This window comes from Necator americanus, chromosome X (genome assembly GCF_031761385.1).
Source record: "Necator americanus strain Aroian chromosome X, whole genome shotgun sequence".
Lineage (NCBI taxonomy): Eukaryota > Metazoa > Nematoda > Chromadorea > Rhabditida > Ancylostomatidae > Necator > Necator americanus.
This window is the reverse complement of record NC_087376.1, coordinates 12554361-12574450: the sequence shown is the minus strand read 5'-3', so window position 1 is coordinate 12574450 and position 20090 is coordinate 12554361. Positions and strand designations below refer to the sequence as shown.

At 44.2% G+C, this 20090-nt stretch overlaps 8 protein-coding genes across 10 annotated transcripts in view; 1 reads left to right on the top strand and 7 right to left on the bottom strand.

Annotated features, from left to right (window-relative positions):
* Positions 1-2395: 2395 nt before the first annotated feature.
* RB195_022687 (uncharacterized protein) lies at positions 2396-2962 on the bottom strand (the record flags this gene model as incomplete). The annotated part of the gene is made up of 1 exon (XM_064209881.1): positions 2396-2962. One exon carries the CDS (start codon positions 2960-2962, stop codon positions 2396-2398), a length of 567 nt encoding a protein of 188 aa, XP_064065762.1.
* Positions 2963-3003: 41 nt separating this feature from the next.
* On the bottom strand, positions 3004-3291 carry RB195_022686 (uncharacterized protein; the record flags this gene model as incomplete). Its single annotated transcript, XM_064209880.1, has 1 exon — positions 3004-3291. One exon carries the CDS (start codon positions 3289-3291, stop codon positions 3004-3006), a length of 288 nt encoding a protein of 95 aa, XP_064065761.1.
* A 64-nt stretch (positions 3292-3355) lies between these two features.
* RB195_022685 (uncharacterized protein) lies at positions 3356-4747 on the bottom strand (the record flags this gene model as incomplete). Its single annotated transcript, XM_064209879.1, has 1 exon — positions 3356-4747. One exon carries the CDS (start codon positions 4745-4747, stop codon positions 3356-3358), a length of 1392 nt encoding a protein of 463 aa, XP_064065760.1.
* RB195_022684 (uncharacterized protein) lies at positions 3356-4966 on the bottom strand (the record flags this gene model as incomplete). The annotated part of the gene is made up of 2 exons (XM_064209878.1): positions 3356-4800; positions 4849-4966. The coding sequence occupies 2 exons, from the start codon at positions 4964-4966 to the stop codon at positions 3356-3358; spliced, it is 1563 nt and encodes a 520-aa protein (XP_064065759.1).
* Positions 4872-12185, top strand: RB195_022683 (uncharacterized protein; the record flags this gene model as incomplete). Of its 2 annotated transcripts, none has more annotated exons than XM_064209876.1 (8): positions 4872-4937; positions 8429-8521; positions 8586-8681; positions 8746-8816; positions 8883-8990; positions 9057-9147; positions 9239-9376; positions 12069-12185. In XM_064209876.1, the coding sequence occupies 8 exons, from the start codon at positions 4872-4874 to the stop codon at positions 12183-12185; spliced, it is 780 nt and encodes a 259-aa protein (XP_064065757.1). The 2 variants fall into 2 exon arrangements, with proteins under 2 accessions (XP_064065757.1, XP_064065758.1); XM_064209877.1 differs by lacking the exon at positions 4872-4937 and adding an exon at positions 6404-6415.
* Positions 12186-12729: 544 nt separating this feature from the next.
* RB195_022682 (uncharacterized protein) lies at positions 12730-13837 on the bottom strand (the record flags this gene model as incomplete). Of its 2 annotated transcripts, XM_064209875.1 has the most annotated exons (2): positions 12730-13668; positions 13751-13837. In XM_064209875.1, 2 exons carry the CDS (start codon positions 13835-13837, stop codon positions 12730-12732), a joined length of 1026 nt encoding a protein of 341 aa, XP_064065755.1. The 2 variants fall into 2 exon arrangements, with proteins under 2 accessions (XP_064065755.1, XP_064065756.1); XM_064209874.1 differs by lacking the exon at positions 13751-13837 and having other exon boundaries at positions 12730-13500.
* Positions 13838-14578: 741 nt separating this feature from the next.
* RB195_022681 (uncharacterized protein) lies at positions 14579-15286 on the bottom strand (the record flags this gene model as incomplete). Its single annotated transcript, XM_064209873.1, has 1 exon — positions 14579-15286. The coding sequence occupies one exon, from the start codon at positions 15284-15286 to the stop codon at positions 14579-14581; it is 708 nt and encodes a 235-aa protein (XP_064065754.1).
* Positions 15287-18228: 2942 nt separating this feature from the next.
* RB195_022680 (uncharacterized protein) overlaps positions 18229-20090 on the bottom strand; it is a gene marked incomplete at both ends in the record, with an annotated part of 1968 nt that continues 106 nt past the window's right edge. The window contains 4 exons of the mRNA XM_064209872.1: positions 18229-18503; positions 18605-18663; positions 19468-19798; positions 19890-20036. Coding sequence (XP_064065753.1) covers positions 18229-18503; positions 18605-18663; positions 19468-19798; positions 19890-20036 — 812 coding nt within the window. The remainder of the gene's footprint in view (positions 18504-18604; positions 18664-19467; positions 19799-19889; positions 20037-20090) is intronic.

The window sequence follows — 20090 nt, the reverse complement described above, 5'->3', positions numbered from 1 at the left end:
ACTTAAGAACGATTTTTGCGTACTAAGTGCTGTTCAAGTAGGGTTTAACTACAACAGCAACGTTGAGATCCCCTCCCCCAACTACTTTAGCACCTTAATGAAACTATTTTTAAGCCTCCGAAGACGGCAAAGAAGTCGAAAATAAGGTTAATGAAAATTCCATCCAAAAACCTCATAGACATTAACGGGAGTCATAGAAAACATGAAGAGAAACATGAAGAAGTTCCAGGACACGAGAAAGTTGAACCAGACATGAGGATTTCGTTGTAATAGCAATAAAAATCCCGTATAAGGCTCAATCGAGAGATACAATTACTGAATCATCATCATATCGAGAATTTATTGATATTTATTATTGAAGGTCGTACATGGAGTCATGGGATTGTCAATATTGAACGGGGAAAGTAACACCTTTTTGGAGGATCATTCACATACGTGAGGAATAACAAGCTGAAACAGGAGGCCCCACCAATAGTTTGCTGCAAGATATGAGGCTATTGAATCATGGCTAATCACAGCCGTGATTCAATAGCCGCCATATAGCCGAAAAATCATGCAGTAAACCGAACAGCGATTTAGGAACAAAAATTCGAGTTTGTTCAAATGGGAATTGCGATTTATTTGAAGGCTATACCGTAATTTCTGCTGCACACTGAAATAAAATTGACGTTTGATGTAGATTTTTGCCCAAGAAACCGTGCTAGGAAGCTATTGGTCGTTTCGAGAAACAGCTTAATTATAGAAGAGTAGAGTAATTGTTCTGCTGTTTTGCAATAGCAGCGGTGTCTTCTTTTAAAAACACATTTTTGCAGGATTTGCATTTTGCGTTCCTGCTACACAACTACCTTTAATGAGTAAGCGAAGAGAGGATGAATATCATTGCATTCAATAGTGCTTTGGTATCCAGAAAATAGTGTCTTTCCAAAAGAAACACTTTTAGAATTGATAAAGACTCCTCAAGACAACTATGAGTCCAGGAGGAACTCTGCAGCGAGTTCTTAGATTCTTTGCAGTTGAAGGCAGCATACCACTAATTGTGAGGTGAGCCAATCCGCGCGAAAGACTGATAGAGATGGGGTTGTACATTGAGGTATCCGGGGTGTTTCCGCTCATCTCAATCATTTCATCTTGTGGAAGTCGCCCTTTTTTTCTTACGAAGCTTTCGGTTGCAAGGGGCCACTCATCGCATCCAAGTGCGAGCAGTCGAAGATCAGTTATGTCATCTCTCCAGCCTGTCTAAGTGAACTAATGAATAAGGTGGTAAAGGGACTTCTTTTCGTATCTCGTAGGAACTAAAGGGTTTCTCATGCCATTTTTTACGACGACTAGGGGGAGGTGAACGGAGCCACGCCGGATCCTGCAATCTACAACCGCATTACTAACTTTTCCCGCGCATTCCCTCCCCGCGTCAGATTCATGGTATGTTGCCTTTAAGCACATTTACGAAAAAGTCCGGTTTTTTCTCTATTTGAGTGAAATTAACTCCATTTGCTCAAATTTAGACTTAAATTTTTAACGCTAAGATTAGACATATGATTTGATTCACTCGTACCTGATCTTACTTTGACTTAAACAGCTTTCCGCATCTTCGCCGGGGTGTGTCGTCCTTAAACAAGAAGACCAAAAAAATCATGTTCACTGCTCACCTCTTTAACACTTCCGGGCGGACGAGTGCGACGAGCGAATGGGTTTGAAAAAACGGTATAACCAATATCAATGCGCTAAACAGTTGTCATATTCGTAATTTTGCAAGAGGCCTGTGCTCAATCTTTTAACAGGATAAGCAAAAAATGCGGAGTCGAAAGATCTTCAAGTCGATAACAGTAAACTTTTATCCTTCTCATGCAGCGGGATTCGTATCTGGCATGTTGCAGAGTTTCCTTTACGTTTATTTCATATTGCTGGTGGGGAAACGTGAGCAGAAATCAGTGAAGTCGATGGAATCGATAAGTTGATGGATACATCCAGAAAACAGTTTAGGTAGCGGCACAGACGATCTACCCCAAACTTTAGTGCTAGCTACACGAGTTGATCCAAAAAATCCATTTAATTGCATTCTGGAAAGAATTATCACTTCCCAGCCCAATTTACGGATTCTTTTTCTATGAGATTTAGTCGTCCGCTATCTTCGCACCTCACTCAGGGTGTGTCAGTTGACTTTACTGAAAATCGCGAATACACAACGGCGACAAAATCATGTGGTCATCGGTCTTTTATTGAATAACATAAAAGCATGAACTCTTGGAAGACTTCATTGTTGGTCTAGCAACCGTTCATCCCCGCTATTGAATTCGTTCATACGGCGTTCGTATAAACTGTCTGTAATTAGGTCCAAAAAGAGTTTTCAAAGTTTAAGCTCTTCGTTTGAATTAAAGTTCCCGTTTATTCTCCTTGATCACCTTGACTCCCGTTGATTTTCGAACTGGTCGAGCGGGCACCAGTAATTCTTCCATTTGTACCGATCGCGTGCCAGAGTAGCCCAGTGGTTCCTCCTTTCGCGTGGGACACGAAGAGCATCATACTTTTCTTTGAAGGACTTCGTGAAGAAATCTGACCATCGGGTCGGCGGTCTTCCTGTAGTGCGCTTAATATCGCGGGGAACCCAGTCGCTCACGGCTCTGGTCCAACGGTTGTCGTTAAAGCGCATCACGTGTCCGGCCCACCCTATTTTACTTTCCTTGGCAAACGCGGCGGCGTCTCTAATCTTCGATCGCTGACGTAGGAGAGAACTTCGAATCCCGTCCCTCACTTGCGTGAAGTGGGATACCCCTAGCATCACTCTCTCAATTGCGCGTTCAATTATGCTCACCGCGTTTTCTTCCTGCTTGCGAAATGCCCAGGTTTCCGAAGCATAGTTCAAAGCAGAAAGTACGGTGGTGTTGAGGAGGTGAGCACGGAGCCAGGTGTTCCTGGTCTTCTTCACTACATCCTCGATGCTCTTGTACGCTCCCCAAGCCGCCATTCTCCTCCTGCCCAGCTCGGGGGTCAGGTTGTTCATCATGTTCAATTCCCGACCCAGATAAACGTAGCTGGTGCATTCGGATATGTTCGTTCCGTTGAGCGTGAATGGGGCATATGGGGCATCCAAGATTCATCCGTTCGCATGAAAATCGTCTTTTGTAGATTCAGTTGAAGACCGATGCATCCACATGTTTCGTCGAATTCGGTCAGCATTAGTTCCGCTTGGCTGATGCTAGGTGTTATCAGTACGATGTCATCAGCGAAGCGCAAATGGTGTAGCTGCCGACCGTCGACCTTCACTCCCATGTCGTTCCATTCCAACTTTCGCATTGCGTTCTCGAGGGTTGCTGTGAATATTTTGGGTGGGATTGTATCACCCCGTCGGACCCCCTCTTTACGCCAATGATGATATTCTTGTAGAATGGCGAAATTCCAGTCGTGAAGTTACTGTACAACTCTCCAAGTACATTGGGCGATAGTTGCCGATGTCATGTGGATCTCCCTTTTTGTACAGCAACACGGTCTTGCTGGTCTTCCACTGTTTAGGAACCATGCATTCCGACAGGTAACGTGTAAAGAGCCTCGCCAAGGTGTTGATGAGTACTGGCGGAAGGTTCTTCAGTTGTTCTGGTCTTATTCTGTCGGGACTGGGTGCCGTACGATTTCTTACCGACATGATGGCATGTCGTATTTCGCACGGGAGAACCTCTGAAATGACATGTCCGTCTTCCCTCAGATGCTCAGGAGGCAAGTGGGCATGGCTGTCGAAGAGATCAGAGTAGAAATCGTAGGTGATTTTCTCCATCCTCCTTCTCGATGCAATGGTTGTTCCCTTCGGGTTCCGGAGAGCAGTCATCCTTGTCTTGCGACTGGCGAAGCTTCGACGGGCATAGCGGATGCTTTTCCCCGCCTCTGCAGCTTCAGCCAGCACTTCTGCTCTTCTCTCTTTAAGGTCTTCCTTTATCGCCTCTCTACAAAGTCTTGCGAGCACGGACGTGAGTTCTTGGTTCCCTGCGGCTCGTGCTGCTCCACGCTGGCGTATCAGCTCAAGAGTTTCAAGAGACAGGCGTCTCTTGGTGGTTTTAAGACTCTCAGCCTTCTTCGCGCAGTCGTGAAGGTGTTCAACAAGCCGGTCATATTGCTCGTCGATGTCGATGTTGTTCATTGCGGAATATTCCCAAAAGCCAGCTAACGTAGCGAAGAGATCCCAGCCGCTGGTAGTTCTGGGATTTCTCTCTCTGAACTTGGCGGCTTTCTCTGCTCTCCTTGTGAGGGAAAATCTTCCTCGGAGGAGGCGATAGTGCGATCCCGTATAGAACTTTGGTACAACAGCGACGTCCGTCAGGCAGAACCTTTTATTGACGATGATGTGGTCTATTTCATTACGGTAGAATCCACCGGGTGACTCCCACGTCCAGCGTAGAGAGAAGGCCTCCTGGAATTGCGAGTTCCCATGGATGGTGCTAGTCGTCATGATGAACTCGGAGAGCCTCTCCCCCTGGTCGTTCCATTGTAGGTCGTGGGTCCCGATATGAAGTTCCTCCGGCGTTCTTCTTGGGCCAACTTTGGCGTTGAAATCGGCAATTATGACCTTGTAAAAGACATTATCTTCTCGGTAGAACTTCTCCAGGTCCATATAAAAAGCTTCGACTTCTTCTTCATCGTAGCATGATGTTGGAGCGTAAGCGACGAAGATAGTCAAAGCTGGTGTTGGACCACATCGTCTCATCCGCAGACGTCCGATTCGGGTCGTAAGTTGTTCGAAAGAGTCGATGTTCTTTGCCATACTCGTGTTGACGAGGACGCCAACTCCACCAACACCTCTACTGTCGCATGTTCCTTAGAACAGTTCTTCTCCAGTTTCATATACGGCGTTGAGAGGGTGACGTCGTCTCGTCTCGGTCAGTCCGATGACGTCGTACTTGATCTTCTTGGCTTGCATTATCAGATCTTCGATGGCCTCTTCCGATGCAAGCGTACGTGCGTTATAAGTACAGATCGCCATCCTAGTCCTTTTCCGTTTCGGTAGCCTGCATGACTCCTACAACCCCGTCCTACCTGGCGCTACCGTACCAGGCTTTCCTCCAGAATCAGGAGACCCTTTCCAATAACTGTGTTTTGCATAAAAATTCTAAAACTCATGGGCAGGTTGCAAGCCTCTAGTCCCATGAGTTTTGGGAGAACTTCCGTTCTCCCGGAGTGGACATGTGGAGCTTATTTGTTGGAGGCGACTCCAAACCGCCTCCCTTGCACCTCCCAGTCACTTGATTGCAGGCTTCTGGCCGGACCGACGTGCGGGATACAAGGATGTCATGAGTCAGTTCTGGCTCAGCAGAAACAGTGAGTCCATCCCCTGAATCCACCTGCGTCTCTGGGGAAGCACAAGGTCGCTTTTGGTCTGCGATTAGCCCCCTATCCGCCAGCCGGGGACGCGCCACATAGCCTCTCGACTAACCGGCTGTGATCCCTCTAGTGAGGGAGATCCGATCCCGTTTATTCATTTGGACAAAATAACAAAGATTCTCTCAACAGATATTAATCTTTGCAGGCACTGCGAAGATTAACATCTGTTGAGAGAATTTTTGTCCTAAACAGTTCTGCTAAATTGGATTTAGTGAATACTCCTTGCTTTTTGTTCTATGCATATGCTCATGGAATGAAATCACAACTTTCTAAAAATAAAGAAATTGAAGACTTAAGTCAAACAAATGAGACAAAACACATACCGCTTAATTCCTAACCCCCTTTAGCGCCTGCACAGATTAATGTCTGTTGAGAGAATTTCTGTATGTATCCATCAGCTTATCGATTCCATCGACTTCACTGATTTCTGCTCACGTTTCCCCATCAGCAATATGCAATAAACGTAAAGGAAACTAGGTTATACCGTTTTTTTTTTTCGAAAATTATTCTGGGACGGTAAAACATTGCGGATAAGGGGATTTTCTTCACGTGATGGTTGTAGGGGTTGTGCATAGTCAACACGAGAACTTGGATTACTGACTTGACTCATTCGGCCGGGATGGTGTTGATGTCGATAATGTGATAATGTGGATCACCTCGATTCCACTATTCTTCTAACTGATAGTGTGGGCGCCAGTGATAGTTCCATTTGTTCCAATCATATGCAAGAATTATACGGTGGATTGTCCTTTCGTGGGATACACGAATAGCATCAAATTTTTCTTTTGAAGTACTTCGTTAAGAAATCTGGCTAGCATGTCCGTTGTCTCCCTGTGGTGAGATAAAGGATAAAGGATAAAGTTTTTGGCGTTAATCAATCCGCTTGGGATGCGCCCCCATGTTCACTTCAATTCAGTCGTTTGAGGTTCACGAACGTGTAACTGGCCTATACAGTGACTTGCGGTGGCTAGCCGATGTGTAGTGTCAGTGTTTTTATCCTCCCAGACAAGTCTGGTACCAATTTATCAACCCCAGAGGGATGGAAGGTTTGGTGAGCACTAGGGCGGATTCGAACCTCCGATCGATCGTGCAGGAAGCGGAACCTCTGACCGCTACACTAAAACCGCCCTTGTGGTGAGATATCGTTGTGAAACCCAGCCGCTTGTGGCACTCGTCCGCACGGAAGTGTTAAAGAGGTGAGCGGTGAACTTGATGTTCTTGGTCTTTTTCATTACACTTTCGATGCTTTTAAAGCTGCTTGCTTCCTCCTTCTCGGATGTCAGGTCGTTTATCAGATTTACTTCCCTGTCTAGATATGTACAGCTGGTACATTCGGATATGTTCTTTCTGTTGAGCGTGAGACGTAGCAGTTTCCCATAAACCTCTTTTTCTGCAAATTCAGCTGGAGACCACTTTTTCTGACGGGTGTTTCGTCGATTTTAGCAAGCACTTGTATCGCTTAGCTGATCAGCTGGAGAATAGGCAGCTGGTGATTTCCTGTCATAGTAGTTTTCGAATTTTTCACAGTAGTCATGTGGTTTGATTGGAAGGTATTAACTTGATAGGAATAAGTGCGTCGTTAAAAGAGCAAGCGCTCTGGAGGACAAGTTAAAAGCAATGTGTTTTCCATAGGCCACTTGCGTAAAGCAGGAGGACAGAAATTGCAACATAAAGGGTAGACTCCCAATAAATTTTGCAGTCAAGAGCTCGAGAAATAGTATGATGAAAGAAACATAAGTCTCCGCAATTCTTATGAAAGAAACAGGATGAAAAAACCCCTTGGCGTACAGAGTGTCAATCTGTTAGATGGTTGAGAAAATCCGACTGAAACGTTACTGTAAACGAAAATACAAAAGTGACTGGCTACATACAATTTCTTGGGTTTCCAGCTATTCACTAACATTCAGTTTCGCGGAATGAAGTGGGCATTTCGTGAAGTGTTTAATTCGTTCATCTAAAGTGTGCATACTAATTTAAAAGTGATTGTCAGCAATCACTATCATAGCTTTTTCTTAGCAGCGCTTCAACCTCGCTCATTTATTGGCACAGGTCCTTGGATTCAAACCGACTTCCGTTTATTTCCTATTGATGAGGAGCAACAGAGGAAAGCGGTCATTTGATTGTGAGCTTGAAATGATGATGTGGTTAGTCTTCTAAGGATCACTGTAGTGGTTTGCTGTTCGAGGGTCAACCCCTAATTTGAGGTCCAACCTTCCCCACTTGTTTATTTGTTTATTTATTCGCTCAATGGCGTGCCAAAAGGATGCGGCAAAGATGAATACGAACAGATACAGAAAATGCATAGTAAAAAAAGCAGCAAAAAGAATAGAATGAGCAGGGATTATTCACGGCACTATTCCGGCGCAAAGGTGACTTACTACTCAAACGTACTTCCCACTTCCCTTCCCTTCGGACGAGTTCGCTTAAAGCCTTAAGCCCCTAGCTTCTCTAACTTTGGATTAAGTCGGTCATCCAAGCTCTGACCGATACTGTGCTTTCCCGATTCAGGAACACATCTCATAAGAGGACTTTTCTCCTTTTGTGAGAGTAGAACGACCTGTTCACCCGTCACAGAGAGGACTGTGTGAATCTTTATTGGCGGGAAAATTAAGTGAGAAAACTTTGTGGTGACTCGTACAAAACGTAGCTTTTTACATACTTCGGTGTATCTAAATAAATAATTGAATAAATATATGAGTACGCTTCTCATGAACTTGGTTTTTGCAGCTTTAAATGGCTGCGTTAATGTGGTATTACGCCCCGATATAACCGTTGGCGAAATTTTTGTAAGAAAAACAGTTCTAAAAAACTAAAATATCCTTATTTACAGCCTTCTTCTATATAAAGAGTGCAGTAAGCTAACATAATGCGAAGAAAGCGACATAAAAATGATCTCGACTCATGCTTTTGTTCTCCTGATTGTTAACTGTCCAACTAACTTTTCTCTAACAAACTTCTCTCTAAATTTCACGTTTAATCGCGGGTTTATGAATAATAAACAATCGCAAGGAGAAGGGAAGCGTTGTGCTCGCCCATTTTTGCATATTGGTTATTTTTTTTATAGAATGAGCCCCCTCCGCCACCAGTTGTGATCTGTCCCACTGAAGTAGATACAATCAATGTGACTTTGGAGAAGAATCAGCAGTGTGCGTGTAAAGTAAGCGTACAAAACAGCTATTATTTTTAAACTAAAATTGAGTCATGCGGTATGCTTGTTACAGGATTGTGGGAAGCTGTTCAACTCGGTCTGGTACCTGAAGCAGCATGCGGTAAAACATTCGAATGACCGTCCGTTCAAGTGCAAATTTTGCTTCAAGGTTTTAATTGTTTTTTCCATGTACTAGGTGTTTTAATTTCCTTCGAATGCTTCTGGTTTTTGAGACCTACAAGTTTCGCTCAAACCTGTACCAACATAAGTGTCCCGATCGTCAAAAGCAGATGATTCAAGGAAAGTAAGTGATTTTTCTCCAACACTGTTGAGCTGAAAGTGTTGAAGCATCATAATATTACCGCGCCAGCCGTCGTCGCGGTGGACCCGGTGTGTCACCTTCCTCGCGCCGCCTTGAAACGAATCAATTGCTAAAGTCAAAAATTGAAACCAGTGCGAATCAAGAAGACTCAGCAACGTGGGTACCTAAAAGTCCAAACTAAACGTATTCATGTTATCTTCAGAACGGCAACATAATATTTAGGTGTCGGTCTTCCATTTCCGACAGTGAGGACAATGATCTTCCTATTACATATGGTCTGGTTATTCATAAACTCGAGGAAATTTCACAAAACGTTAGTTCTTGACCATGTTTTGTCAAAACCTTCTTTTCTGCTAGAGTAATCCATTCGTTTTGTAACACATTCGGTAGAAGGCATCTTCCAGAGCTTCGCAGCGCATCACCCACAATCTGAAAATATCCTAGTTGAATCTGGGGAGAAACATCGACCACCAGACTGTGTTCGTTCGCAACCACTTCCACAAGAGGAGATTGATGCGTATATTGCAAGAAACAAAGCAAAGGTACATAATATTTGCGCCTTGATAGTATATCATGTCAACAAGTCACTTCGATAGGATTTTGATTCAAGATGCAGTGGTTGCTAGTGCATTTTTTTTTCAAACATTACTTTGCACTCAGAACACTGTTCTCAGCTGCTCTCAAGGCCAATCACTTAAGACTGTTTAGTTTAGATTATTACGCGGTAAAAGTTTACAATGATTGTAATAAACTAAGTTTCCTTAACCCCTCAGTGTATATGTCACAGTCTAAAAGCTTTTGTCATTCGCCCCGCAGTGTAGTTTTCAAGCAATGACGACTAAAAGATCTTATACGTGAGAATTCCCGCAGAATGAAGTTCTTATCTTTAATTCGTTGTAGACTGGCACTCATTAGCTGCTAAAATCCAATGTAGGGTCTTAATTGTAAGTATTGATTTGATCAGCTACATCAACGCGGGAACGGAAGCCCCACTGTGGAGTCGCACTCTGTTGAATGTGGCGACTGCTACTTGTGTGAGTACAATTAAAAGTCACTGGAATAAAAACGAACAAACTGAAAGACTAACTGAAGAAAAAGTCATTTAAAGGACTTGTTGGGTGTCCTGTGGAAATATTGGCCAGAAATCGTAGATCCGCAGCATCCCTCTACTTCCTCAAAATTTGCGTGTATGCATTTTTGCTCTATGTTGCTAATTCTTCGGAGCAATCACCGACTCCGCGCAACAATTGATTACCTCTCAGGTTTTGTGTATTTACACATAAGTGACCAAGTATCAGGTACTGCAAAACAAACAACCGGTGATATCTATATTTGTAGAGAGTGCTTCGCATCTTTGCTGTGATGCTTGTAAACTACAAACATCTTCGGTCTAGTACTCGTGAGAACCCAATACTGGAGATTTTCTTCATACTTTCTCAAAGTCAAAGAGAAATTCTATTGTTTGCAGCATCATCTCCATTACTAGCATAGTCGTCTTTGTAATGGATATGCCTAAAGATCATAAGTAAAACAATGATGAGAATTTTAGTTGTAACTCACCGTAACTCATCTCACACGTCTTTGATGAACAGATATGACCAACCATTTTTGTGTAAAGAGAAGTAGAAGGAAAGAAAATATTAGAATTGTTTTGCTTTTTTTGTGCATTTCCCTTGTACGAAAATTGAAGAGTAATCTTAATTCTTTCCCGCACTCGTTAGAAACGTCGAAGAAACTCAAGGATGCATAAGGAATTGTTAACTAGTTGGAAAAGTGATAAGTTTGTAGTTAATCAGAACCTTATGATAAGTGATATTTAACGCTGACATGATATTATGAAACATAAAAACATCCATGCCATGATTAATTTATATATGATATGTTGAATGTAATGTGTGTACGCCAACGGTATGGAATGAATGGGAAGTGAAGAATGATGAATTTTTATAGAATTGTAAACATTGGGTGAGGTTAATTAAATGTGACAAGGGAGGGGTTATTTCAGAAATTATATGGGTAGAAGATATTTCAAAATCTGGAACCATATTGTACATGTCTTTCAGTCTGGACCCTTTTTCCAGGTACTTGAGTTTATGCTAGGGTGTTAAATAAGCTTCTTTATCCACACTATAAAAAGCCGCTGCTCTTCGAAAGAGGCACACTGTGTTACAAAATATAAAAGCGACGTCTTTGGACCACCTTCTGAGTGCATTCTAACACTGCATTCGGAAATTAGACTCAAACTATAGCAAAATTTTGCTTTTGATGCTTTTTTCGAGCTTACGCTGTCGAAGCAGTAAAGGAAAAAGCTCGGAAAACAGAAAAATGGCTGGTGCGGTTCCTCATGGGGTCAGATGGATGTGTCAGCAACACGAAGAATAAGTACGAAGTGGGAAGCATCTGACAGTCCCAATTAACATGTTAATGTGTCGTTTCCCACAGCGTCGAATCCATGCGCCCGCACCTTGTAGGATGGAGTAGGACGGGTCCGTCGGCGTTAGAGGGGTCCGGCGGCGCGCACTCAATGGTAGATCAATAATATATGGACGACTTACTAGCCACACATGTTAGCACTATGCATGACCATCGACACGTCCATATACATATCTGCAGCGACAACAATGTGTTTGCGGAACGATGTATCGTTTGAAACAGCTACGGTATTACAATGAAATCTTAATGGATCCGGCAGAAACGAAATCGAAGTAGAACTTTTCCTGGAAAACCCATTATTAAGAAAGAACAACAAAGCAGAATCATTTTTTTGTGCTCTTTTTGAGCCGCTTGGTAGCTCTTGACGGTGTCACGTAGCGTTGATATAGAAGACCAACTTTCAACTTCAATCAGGGACGGAGGGTGTGCGGAGTTAATCGGTCCGTTTGAAGTCCGCCAACATGCTTCACTTCAGAATCGTTCGAGGTTTTTGAACCCGGGTGTGGTCTCTACAGTGACTTGTGAGGACAATTGACGTGTCAAGTTAGTGTTTTTACGCTCCCAGACCGTCAGAAATTTATCGACCGGGAGAGATGAAAGGCTTGATTGACCTAAGGTGGTTTCGCCATCGACTGTGCGCTCTTACCATGTTACACTCGTCCTTCCAGTAACGGTATCCTCGAAAAAGTTTCCTCGTTGACATGTGTGCATAGAAGCAACGATTTACAAGCACTGATCTTCGATGCTTTGTCTGAGTCTCGTAGCTCTTGTGGCATCCATGTCGAGACAACCTTATTGTAGTCGCAAAGGATGCAATGGTTTTCTGGTCGCACCCAAGTGTCATCGAAAATTTGCGACCAGTGGGACTGGGCTTCGCTTTCAAGGCATCGCGAAGCGTCTGGTAGTCAAATGCAGTAAGGCTAGAAAAGCAGGTTCGTCTTCGAGCAATACTTCTCCTGACCGGAAGTGCTGATACCAACGATGAGCTGTGGTTTGAGAGACCAAGTCACTTTCAATGCAGCACAGTTATCGGCGGCGGTCTTTGGACTATGGCTTTATAAGAACTCATAGCAGGCGATGGCCTGCAGATGGCTTTGGTCAGTTAAAGTCATTGTTTACATTGACGAGCGGACGAGTTTACCCCTATGCCCCTACCTTGACAACCTTCTACCATATCTACTACGGAACTATTCCGATTGAGCTTCTAAGAAGTTCTAGCAAAAAGAATATTTTATTCAGGATTTTCTCCTTGATCCATTATCTTCCATTATATTGAAGTGTCTATAAGTAGATTTGACACAGTAATCTGTATAGAAGATCTTGGCAAATCCGTTATAGACCAAATGTTTGCTAATGTGAGGTACAGGTATGTAGGAGTTGGCTATCGGTTTCGAACATTTTTTGCAAAAGAGAAAGCTATGTATATATTTATGACGTACTTGACTTAATCGGTGGGCTGATATCATCGCCTGACGCGATTACCCGCATCTTCGCCGAGGTATGCCGCCCTAGAACACAGCTCTGCGCAACCTTCTCGATCTTCTGCGAGGGCTTGCACAGAATCAATCCATTCGTCGCTATTCCATATTCTGCGAAACATTACGTCTCGCCTGAACTGCCTATCCATGCCGAGTGTCCCCAGGTCCTCTTTCACCACCTCAGTCCAGAACTTCCGTTTTCGGCCAAGTGGCTTCTTCCAGTCCGAATCCGGCAAACTCCTCAGAACTCGTTCAACAAGGCGATCCGCCGGTCTCCTTAATATACGACCAAAGAAGCGAAGACGATTTACTTTAGCCAATTTCGATGGCGGTACAAGATGTTGATGTCTTCCTTGTGTCATCCGCCGGTATACCACATCAATTTCTGCGTAAAGATCTTCATTGTGGCATACCCTAGGCCAAAAGTAGCCAAGCAGCCGCCTAAGCAGCTTTCGTTCCGTGCAATCAAGCCTCTCCATAACCGTTGATGGTGCTGCCCAAGTCTCCGATCCGTACATCATGATGGGACGAATTGCGGATAGGTAGACCCGCAGCTTGACTTCGTTGGTGATGGGGGTCGACCACAGGCATTTCGTTAAGGAATTAAATGCAGAAGTGGCCTTAGCGCATGTTTGCTGAACATCTCTCTCGTAGCTGCTGTTGTTCTTCAAGCCCGGGTAACAGAACTCATCGAGGAGTTCAGTTGGTTGTCCGTCCACCCTGATTCCCGTCCGAGGTCTCGAAGAGACCCACATCTGCTTGTATTTATCAGGGCGTAGACGTAGTCCATAGGCTGCAGCTAGTTTCGATACAAGATTGACAACATGTTGAAGTATGCTTTCGCTTTCCGCGAATATAAAAACATCGTCTGCGTACTCGAGATCGGTTAAAGGGTGTCCTGATGATAACGGCAGAACGCTGATCTACTGTTCTTCGCATAATGCCGTCGATGGCGAAATTGAACAGGAAGGGTCCTGCCACAGCCCCTTGTCTTACTCCAGTTACCACTTTAAACGGAGTTGTACATCCGACTGTTGTTCGAGCTGCAGCAGTTGTTCGTTGATTCATGTCATCAAGCAAGCGAACGAACATCCCTGGTACTCCATCGGCGTGGAGTGCGTTGAGAAGACGGCCTCGGTGGGGAGAGTCGAACGCGGCTTCAAATTCCAGAAACGGTAGTTACATTGGCTTCGAACACCGCTGCCAGATTTCGATCACTCTCCTGACGATGAACACCTGGTCAATCGTAGATTGGCCGGGACGAAAGCCAGCTTGCTCGTGGCGCGTTGTTTCTTCGCGATGTTTAATGAGTCGGTCCAGGATAATGCGCTGCAATACCTTGTACATAACACGCAGCAAAGAAATTCCTCGATAGTTCCTAGGGTCCGTGACGGATAACTTCTTGTGGAGGGGAATTCTGATAGCGTTTCTCCACGAATCAGGTATCCTTTCGTCTATCCATATTGAACGGATGATCTTTGTTATCCCACGAATCCCAGACGGAGAAAGATATCTTAGCGTTTCTGCGCTAATCCCGTCGTCTCCACCAGGTTTTCCATTCTTCATTCTTGAATACAGAGTAGAACCTCCGACTCGGTCGGTGGCTCCTCGATAACCGCATATGTCGGTCTATAAACGCGCTCGAGTTCAGGAGCTGACGGTGCTAGCCGGTTCAGCAAGGTCTTGAAGTGTTCCCTCCAAATTGAAAGGGTTACTTCAACGACAGCTACTCCATTGGGAGTATTGAGGACAGGAGAACATCTTTTCATTTTGCCGCTATACTGTTTCAGTAGAGCATAGGCTTTCCGCGGGTTACTGTCCTCCCACGCTTTCTCACTCCATCGTTCTTGACGTCCACTCGTTATCGCGGTCTTGTTGCAGTTGACGACGCAGCTTCCTTTTAAGACGCTTTTCCTCGTTGAAGTCACCAGCGCTGCGTGCGACACATACAGAATTGTACGTGGATTTTGTTTCGGCAGATACAAAGGCAAACTTCTTCCGCGGCAATAGAACCGGGAGCGTTTCCCTTGCAGCGTCCTGGATGCACTTTGTGAAGCAATCCGTATCGTTAAGCTTCTTCTTGGTCCGTACTCCAACATCAATAGACACCCGTTGGCGGAATTTTGTTCTGCATTCATTATCTTTCAGATCTGCCATGTTGATTTTCGGTTGGAGAGGAACTCCTCGGTTTCTCTTGTGGGACCGTATCTTGAAGCTGAGAAGAACTGGACGGTGGTCAGAGTCGAACGCGACGTCCCAAACAGCTTTAGATTTTCGGATATCCGACTGAAGAATGTTGCTCGCCAGAACGTAGTCGAGCTGAATCTTAAAAGTCCTCATCTTCCGCTTGCGCTGCTCTTTAGGCGTTAAAATGGTTGACCCCTTCCACGTGGGCTGATGGCGTCGATGATTCCTCTTAAACGTGGAAGTGACGATGAGGCCCGTCTGTTCGCAGAAGTCGGACCAGACGGTTACCGTTGTCCGATGTGCGCCGGATAATACCATTCTCCTAGCATTGCTGTTCGAGTCCCATTTTCGCATTTGCGTCTATTCCGACCACCTGCTGGCTTGGTATTTTAGACGTCAACGCATTGAGTTTATCATAGAAAGCGTCCTTACTGTTGTCCTCAGCGGTTTCCGTAGGTGCGTGAGCACTTACGATCCACAGTTTACGTCCTCTACGATCTCCCAGTCGTAGAAAGGCGCATCTAGACGACGTTGAGCCAAATTCCTCCGCCAGTTTCTTCTTGTAATCTTTCCTCACAGCTATCGCGCAGCCACCTACTTTGTTCTCATCAGCATCGCCGCAGTATATGGTGTAATTTTGCTGATTACGGGTCGATCTTTCATGCGTGTTTCCTGCAGTGCAGCAAAAGGCACACGGAAATATCGCAGAAGTCTGGATAGAGCGGCTTGTTGGAGTTCACTCGATAGTGTTCGGCAGTTCATGGTGACGAAACGAATGGTTGTTGCCAAAGATTCCATGCTCCCTTCAGTCAGTTGACCTTTCAGGTTATGGGCTTTGGCGATGTGCTGGACGACAACATCTTTTTGCAATATATGGGAATCTTTTGCCATATAACAGTGCAAGTTATATAGCTCGTTTTCCCGATGCGTACACTCGAACGCCTGATTGCGTTTAGTTAAAGCAGGGCCACCACGTGCAGGTAGCTCGTATACGCAGCCCCATGTACATATTCATGATGTGAATAATGTCTTTTTTGAGCGTACCTAGGTGTTAGATGTGTTGGCCAGTTACCACTTTCTTTGTCGAGTGGACAAAAATTACTTATGCTCAAGTGAATCATGTGTAATCATCAAAGAATCACAGATCATATAGATTGGGGGTCAGGGGCGCTACAGATTTGAGAAGATTTACAGTACTAATAAGAAGAAGATTCGAACGAAGGCTTACTGGAGGAAGAAATTACTGCTCGTACACTAATTATGTTGATCATCAGACATCTCACATTTTACCAGTTCAAGGAACATTTTAAAAAAATAAATGTGTTAAAAATGTTAAAATGTTAGGCGAAAAAATGTTTATTAAGTAATATGGAACCAAGAAAAAACTTGTTATGATTTATTGCCTTCGCCATACATGAACGTCGCGTTAAATCTCAAAGTGATGATTACTATTGTCCACATCTACCCGTTACAGCCAATTTTCTCAACTGGAAGGAAAGTAGCCACAGAAACGTGCATCAAGAAGTGACAGTGATATGGCGAGAAAATTAAGCTGCAGTCTGCTTTAGTTTAAATAAACGTTGGTGAATGTTGAGAAGACGGAATTTGTCTTCGTTTTTCCATTTAGGCGCAATCTTTCAGAATATGACTCGAAAACTTGATCAAAAGTCTATAAGTAGGAAACTTGTTTTCGCAGAGGAAAACCAGAGTATTGGATGGGAAGCTTATTGCACAGCAACGAAGGGTCGTACCTGTGTGAGTTTGGTTATATAACGACGATTGTTATAATCTGCTATAATCGTATGAACATATGGCTTCTAATACCGTCGCTGAGAGAGGGTTTTATGAGACGCTTAACACGATCACTGAGCTGAAGGACTTTATGTTTTATCTAATGTTGGAATAACCAAGAAAAAACGGTTGATATTTTACCAGGATGTACAACACTGCTACTACTGTTCCAAAATTCGTCACCAACAGTTCAATCCGAAATAATGGGAGTGGGCAAAAATAAAGTTTGAAAAAAATACCATGCGGAAGAAAATGAGCTGCTGATTTTAAATCAAGAATATAGTTTTGACAAATGTGTTGCCTGAAAACAAGCAAAGCGTCCCCAACCTTCGTTAACTACTTTCACACCTCCGCAATCTCGCCATGGGCATATCCTGCGGATGCATCTCCGTGGAAGAGAAAGGCGCCCATAGGACTGCTCATAGCTCATAGTGCTCATTTGAATTCTAATGAAAAGGCGTACACTCCTAGTTGTGGTGCTTGGAAATTTTCCAGCTGAACAATTTGTTCTTGACGATAGTTCAAATTGTAGGTTTCTAGTTTTGAAAGTGTCTGATTTTTCATTGTTAAACTTACAATTCTCTTCTATTTCGTTATTTGTTCCAATCTTTGAACAACTGTCAACTGCTTAAAATCTGTGCTTAAATCTCGCGATTAGGTACAAGGACTCTTCTTCCTTTACAGATATGGTTTACGCGCTTACACTGGATGACAGCTAGTCATTGTTTCGAGTGAATTAATTGGAGAGATTTCCGACTGTTTTCACAAGAACGAGGTTTTTGAAACCTCTGTGAATTTTTGTTCCCGTACCTGAAATAGCCGACTTTTCTCGCAAGAGGGGCTCTTTTGAACGGTGTCAAGTGCACTTCGATTTACAATCTTCAAAATTTCAACACTGGGTCCTCCTACTTATATAGCAGGTGATATTATATATCTGGAATGGTTATTACGACCTAGGCATGGTCCGCCAGGCATCTCACACCTCGCTAAGCAAATCCTTTGGCGATTCCGTATCCCAGAGACACATTTCCTTGGTTACCTCGAACACGTTGACTCCCGTTGTTCTTTGAACTTGTCGACCGGGCGCCAGTAATTTTTCCCTTTTTCTCGATCGCGTGCCTGAGTCGCCCAGAGGTTCTTCCTCTCGCGTGCGCATGAAGAGCATCAGCATTTTCTTTGAAGGTCTTTGTGAAGAAATCTGACTATCGGGTCGGCGGTCTTCCTGTAGTGCGCTTAATATCGCGTGGAATTCAGTCTCTCACCGCTTTGGTCTAACGGTTGTCATTGAAGCGCATCGTTCGCACCGTTGTTCGACCACCTTATTTTGCTTTACTTGGTAAATGCGCCTCTAATCTTCGATCGTTGACGTAGGAGAGAACTTTGAATCCCGTCCCTCACATGAGTGAAGCGGAACACTACTAGCATCACTCCTTCGATTAAGCGTTCAATGACTCTCACCGCATTTTCTTCCTGCTTGAGATGTGCCGAGGCTTTTGAAGCTTAGGTCAAAGAAAGAAGTGCTGTGGTGTTGAAGAGGTGAGCTCGGAGCCAGGTGATCCTGGTCTTCTTAAGTACATCCTCGATGCTCTTATAAACTCCCCAAGCAGCTCGTTTCCTCCTGCGCAGCTGGGGGAGCTCAGGACGTTCTTCATGTTCTTCTCCCAACCGAGATAAACGTAGTTGGTGCATTCAGATATGTTCGTTCCGTCAAACATGAATGAGGCATCTGAGACCCATCCGTTTCGCATGAACATAGTCTTTTTCAGACTCAGCTGAAGACCTATGCATCCACAAGTTTAGTCAGCATTCGTTCCGTTTGGCTGATGCTAGACGTTATCAATACAATGTCATCAGGAAAGCGTTAATGGTGTAGCTGCCGACCGTCAGCCTTCACTTCCATGTCGTCCCATCCCACCATTCGCATTGCTTTCTCGAGTGGTCTTGAATATTTTAATTAAAATTATGTCAACCTCTTCTCTTCTTTTCTCGTCGGTTATGATATTCTTTTGCAATGGCGAAACTCCGGTCGTGAAGTTCGGTGCTTTATGTACTGAGTAGGGGCGCCTTAGTTGTCTAAAGCCCCCATGACCGCTTCTGTCTCAAATGAGTCAGTGGCCTTCTTCAAGTCGATGAAGGTGAGACAGCAGTATCTTGTACTCTCGCAACACCTTCATGAGTTTCGAAACACTGTGGGAATGGTAAGTCGTGCTAAGCCCTTTCCGCTCGGCTGTCTCCATTTTTTTCAGTCACTTCTAGGATTACTCTTGTGAAAAGCATGTACACTAAAGAGAATGAGCGATTTGACGATATCTGCGGATATTACATGATTCCAGGGCGGGTGTAGTGTAACGGTTAGAGATTCCGCTTCCTGCACGAGCGATCGGAGATTCCAATCGGTCCTAGTGCTCACCAAGCCTTTCATCCCTCCGGGGTCGATAAATTGATAGCAGACTTGTCTGGGAGGATAAAAACATTGACTTGACACATTGGCTAGCCACCGCAAATCATTGTATAGGCTGGTTACACGTTCGTAAACCTCAAACGATTCTGGATTGAAATGAACGTGGGGGCGCATCCCAAGCGGGTTGACTAACACCAGAACTTTATCCTTTTATCCTTATTACATGGTCCTCCCTCTTATCTAACAGTAACATTTTGCTGGTCTTCTTTTGATTGAAAATCTAGCACTACGAATGATAACGCTCAGTGAGCCTCGCAATGGCATTGATGAGGAGTTTTGAAACCCTACTTGCTGACATGACTGCCCTTTATTTAACACATTTTCAATCCTGTTAACCTCTTGTAAAGAGCTTGTAGGTGACGGATAGTAAGCAGATGGGCGATAGTTGTCGATGCCATGTGGATCTCCTTTCTTACACAAGAACACGGCCCTGCTGGTCTTCCATTGTTTAAGAATCTTGCATTCTGACAGGTAATGTGTAAAGAGCTTCACCATATTGTTGACAAGTACTGGTGGAAAGTTCTTCAGATGTTCTGATCTTATTTCGTTGTTAACGGGTCCCGTACGATTTCTTACCGACATGATAGCATGTTGTACTTCGGACGGGAGAAATTCTGGAATGACATGTCCATCTTCCCTCAGATGATAAGGAGGCAAGTGGACATGACTATCGAAGAGATCAGAGTAGAGTCGTGAATGACCTACTACTCCATTTTCCTTCCGATACAGTGGTTATTCTCTTTGGATTACGGAAAGCAGTCATCTTCGTCTTGCGATTGACGAAGTCTCGACGGGCGCAGCCAGTGCTTTTTTCCTCCTCCGCAGCTTCAGCCAACGATACTGCTCTTCTTTCTGTGAAGTATACTTTTATTGCCTCACTGCAAAGCCTCGCGCGCTCTCACGCAC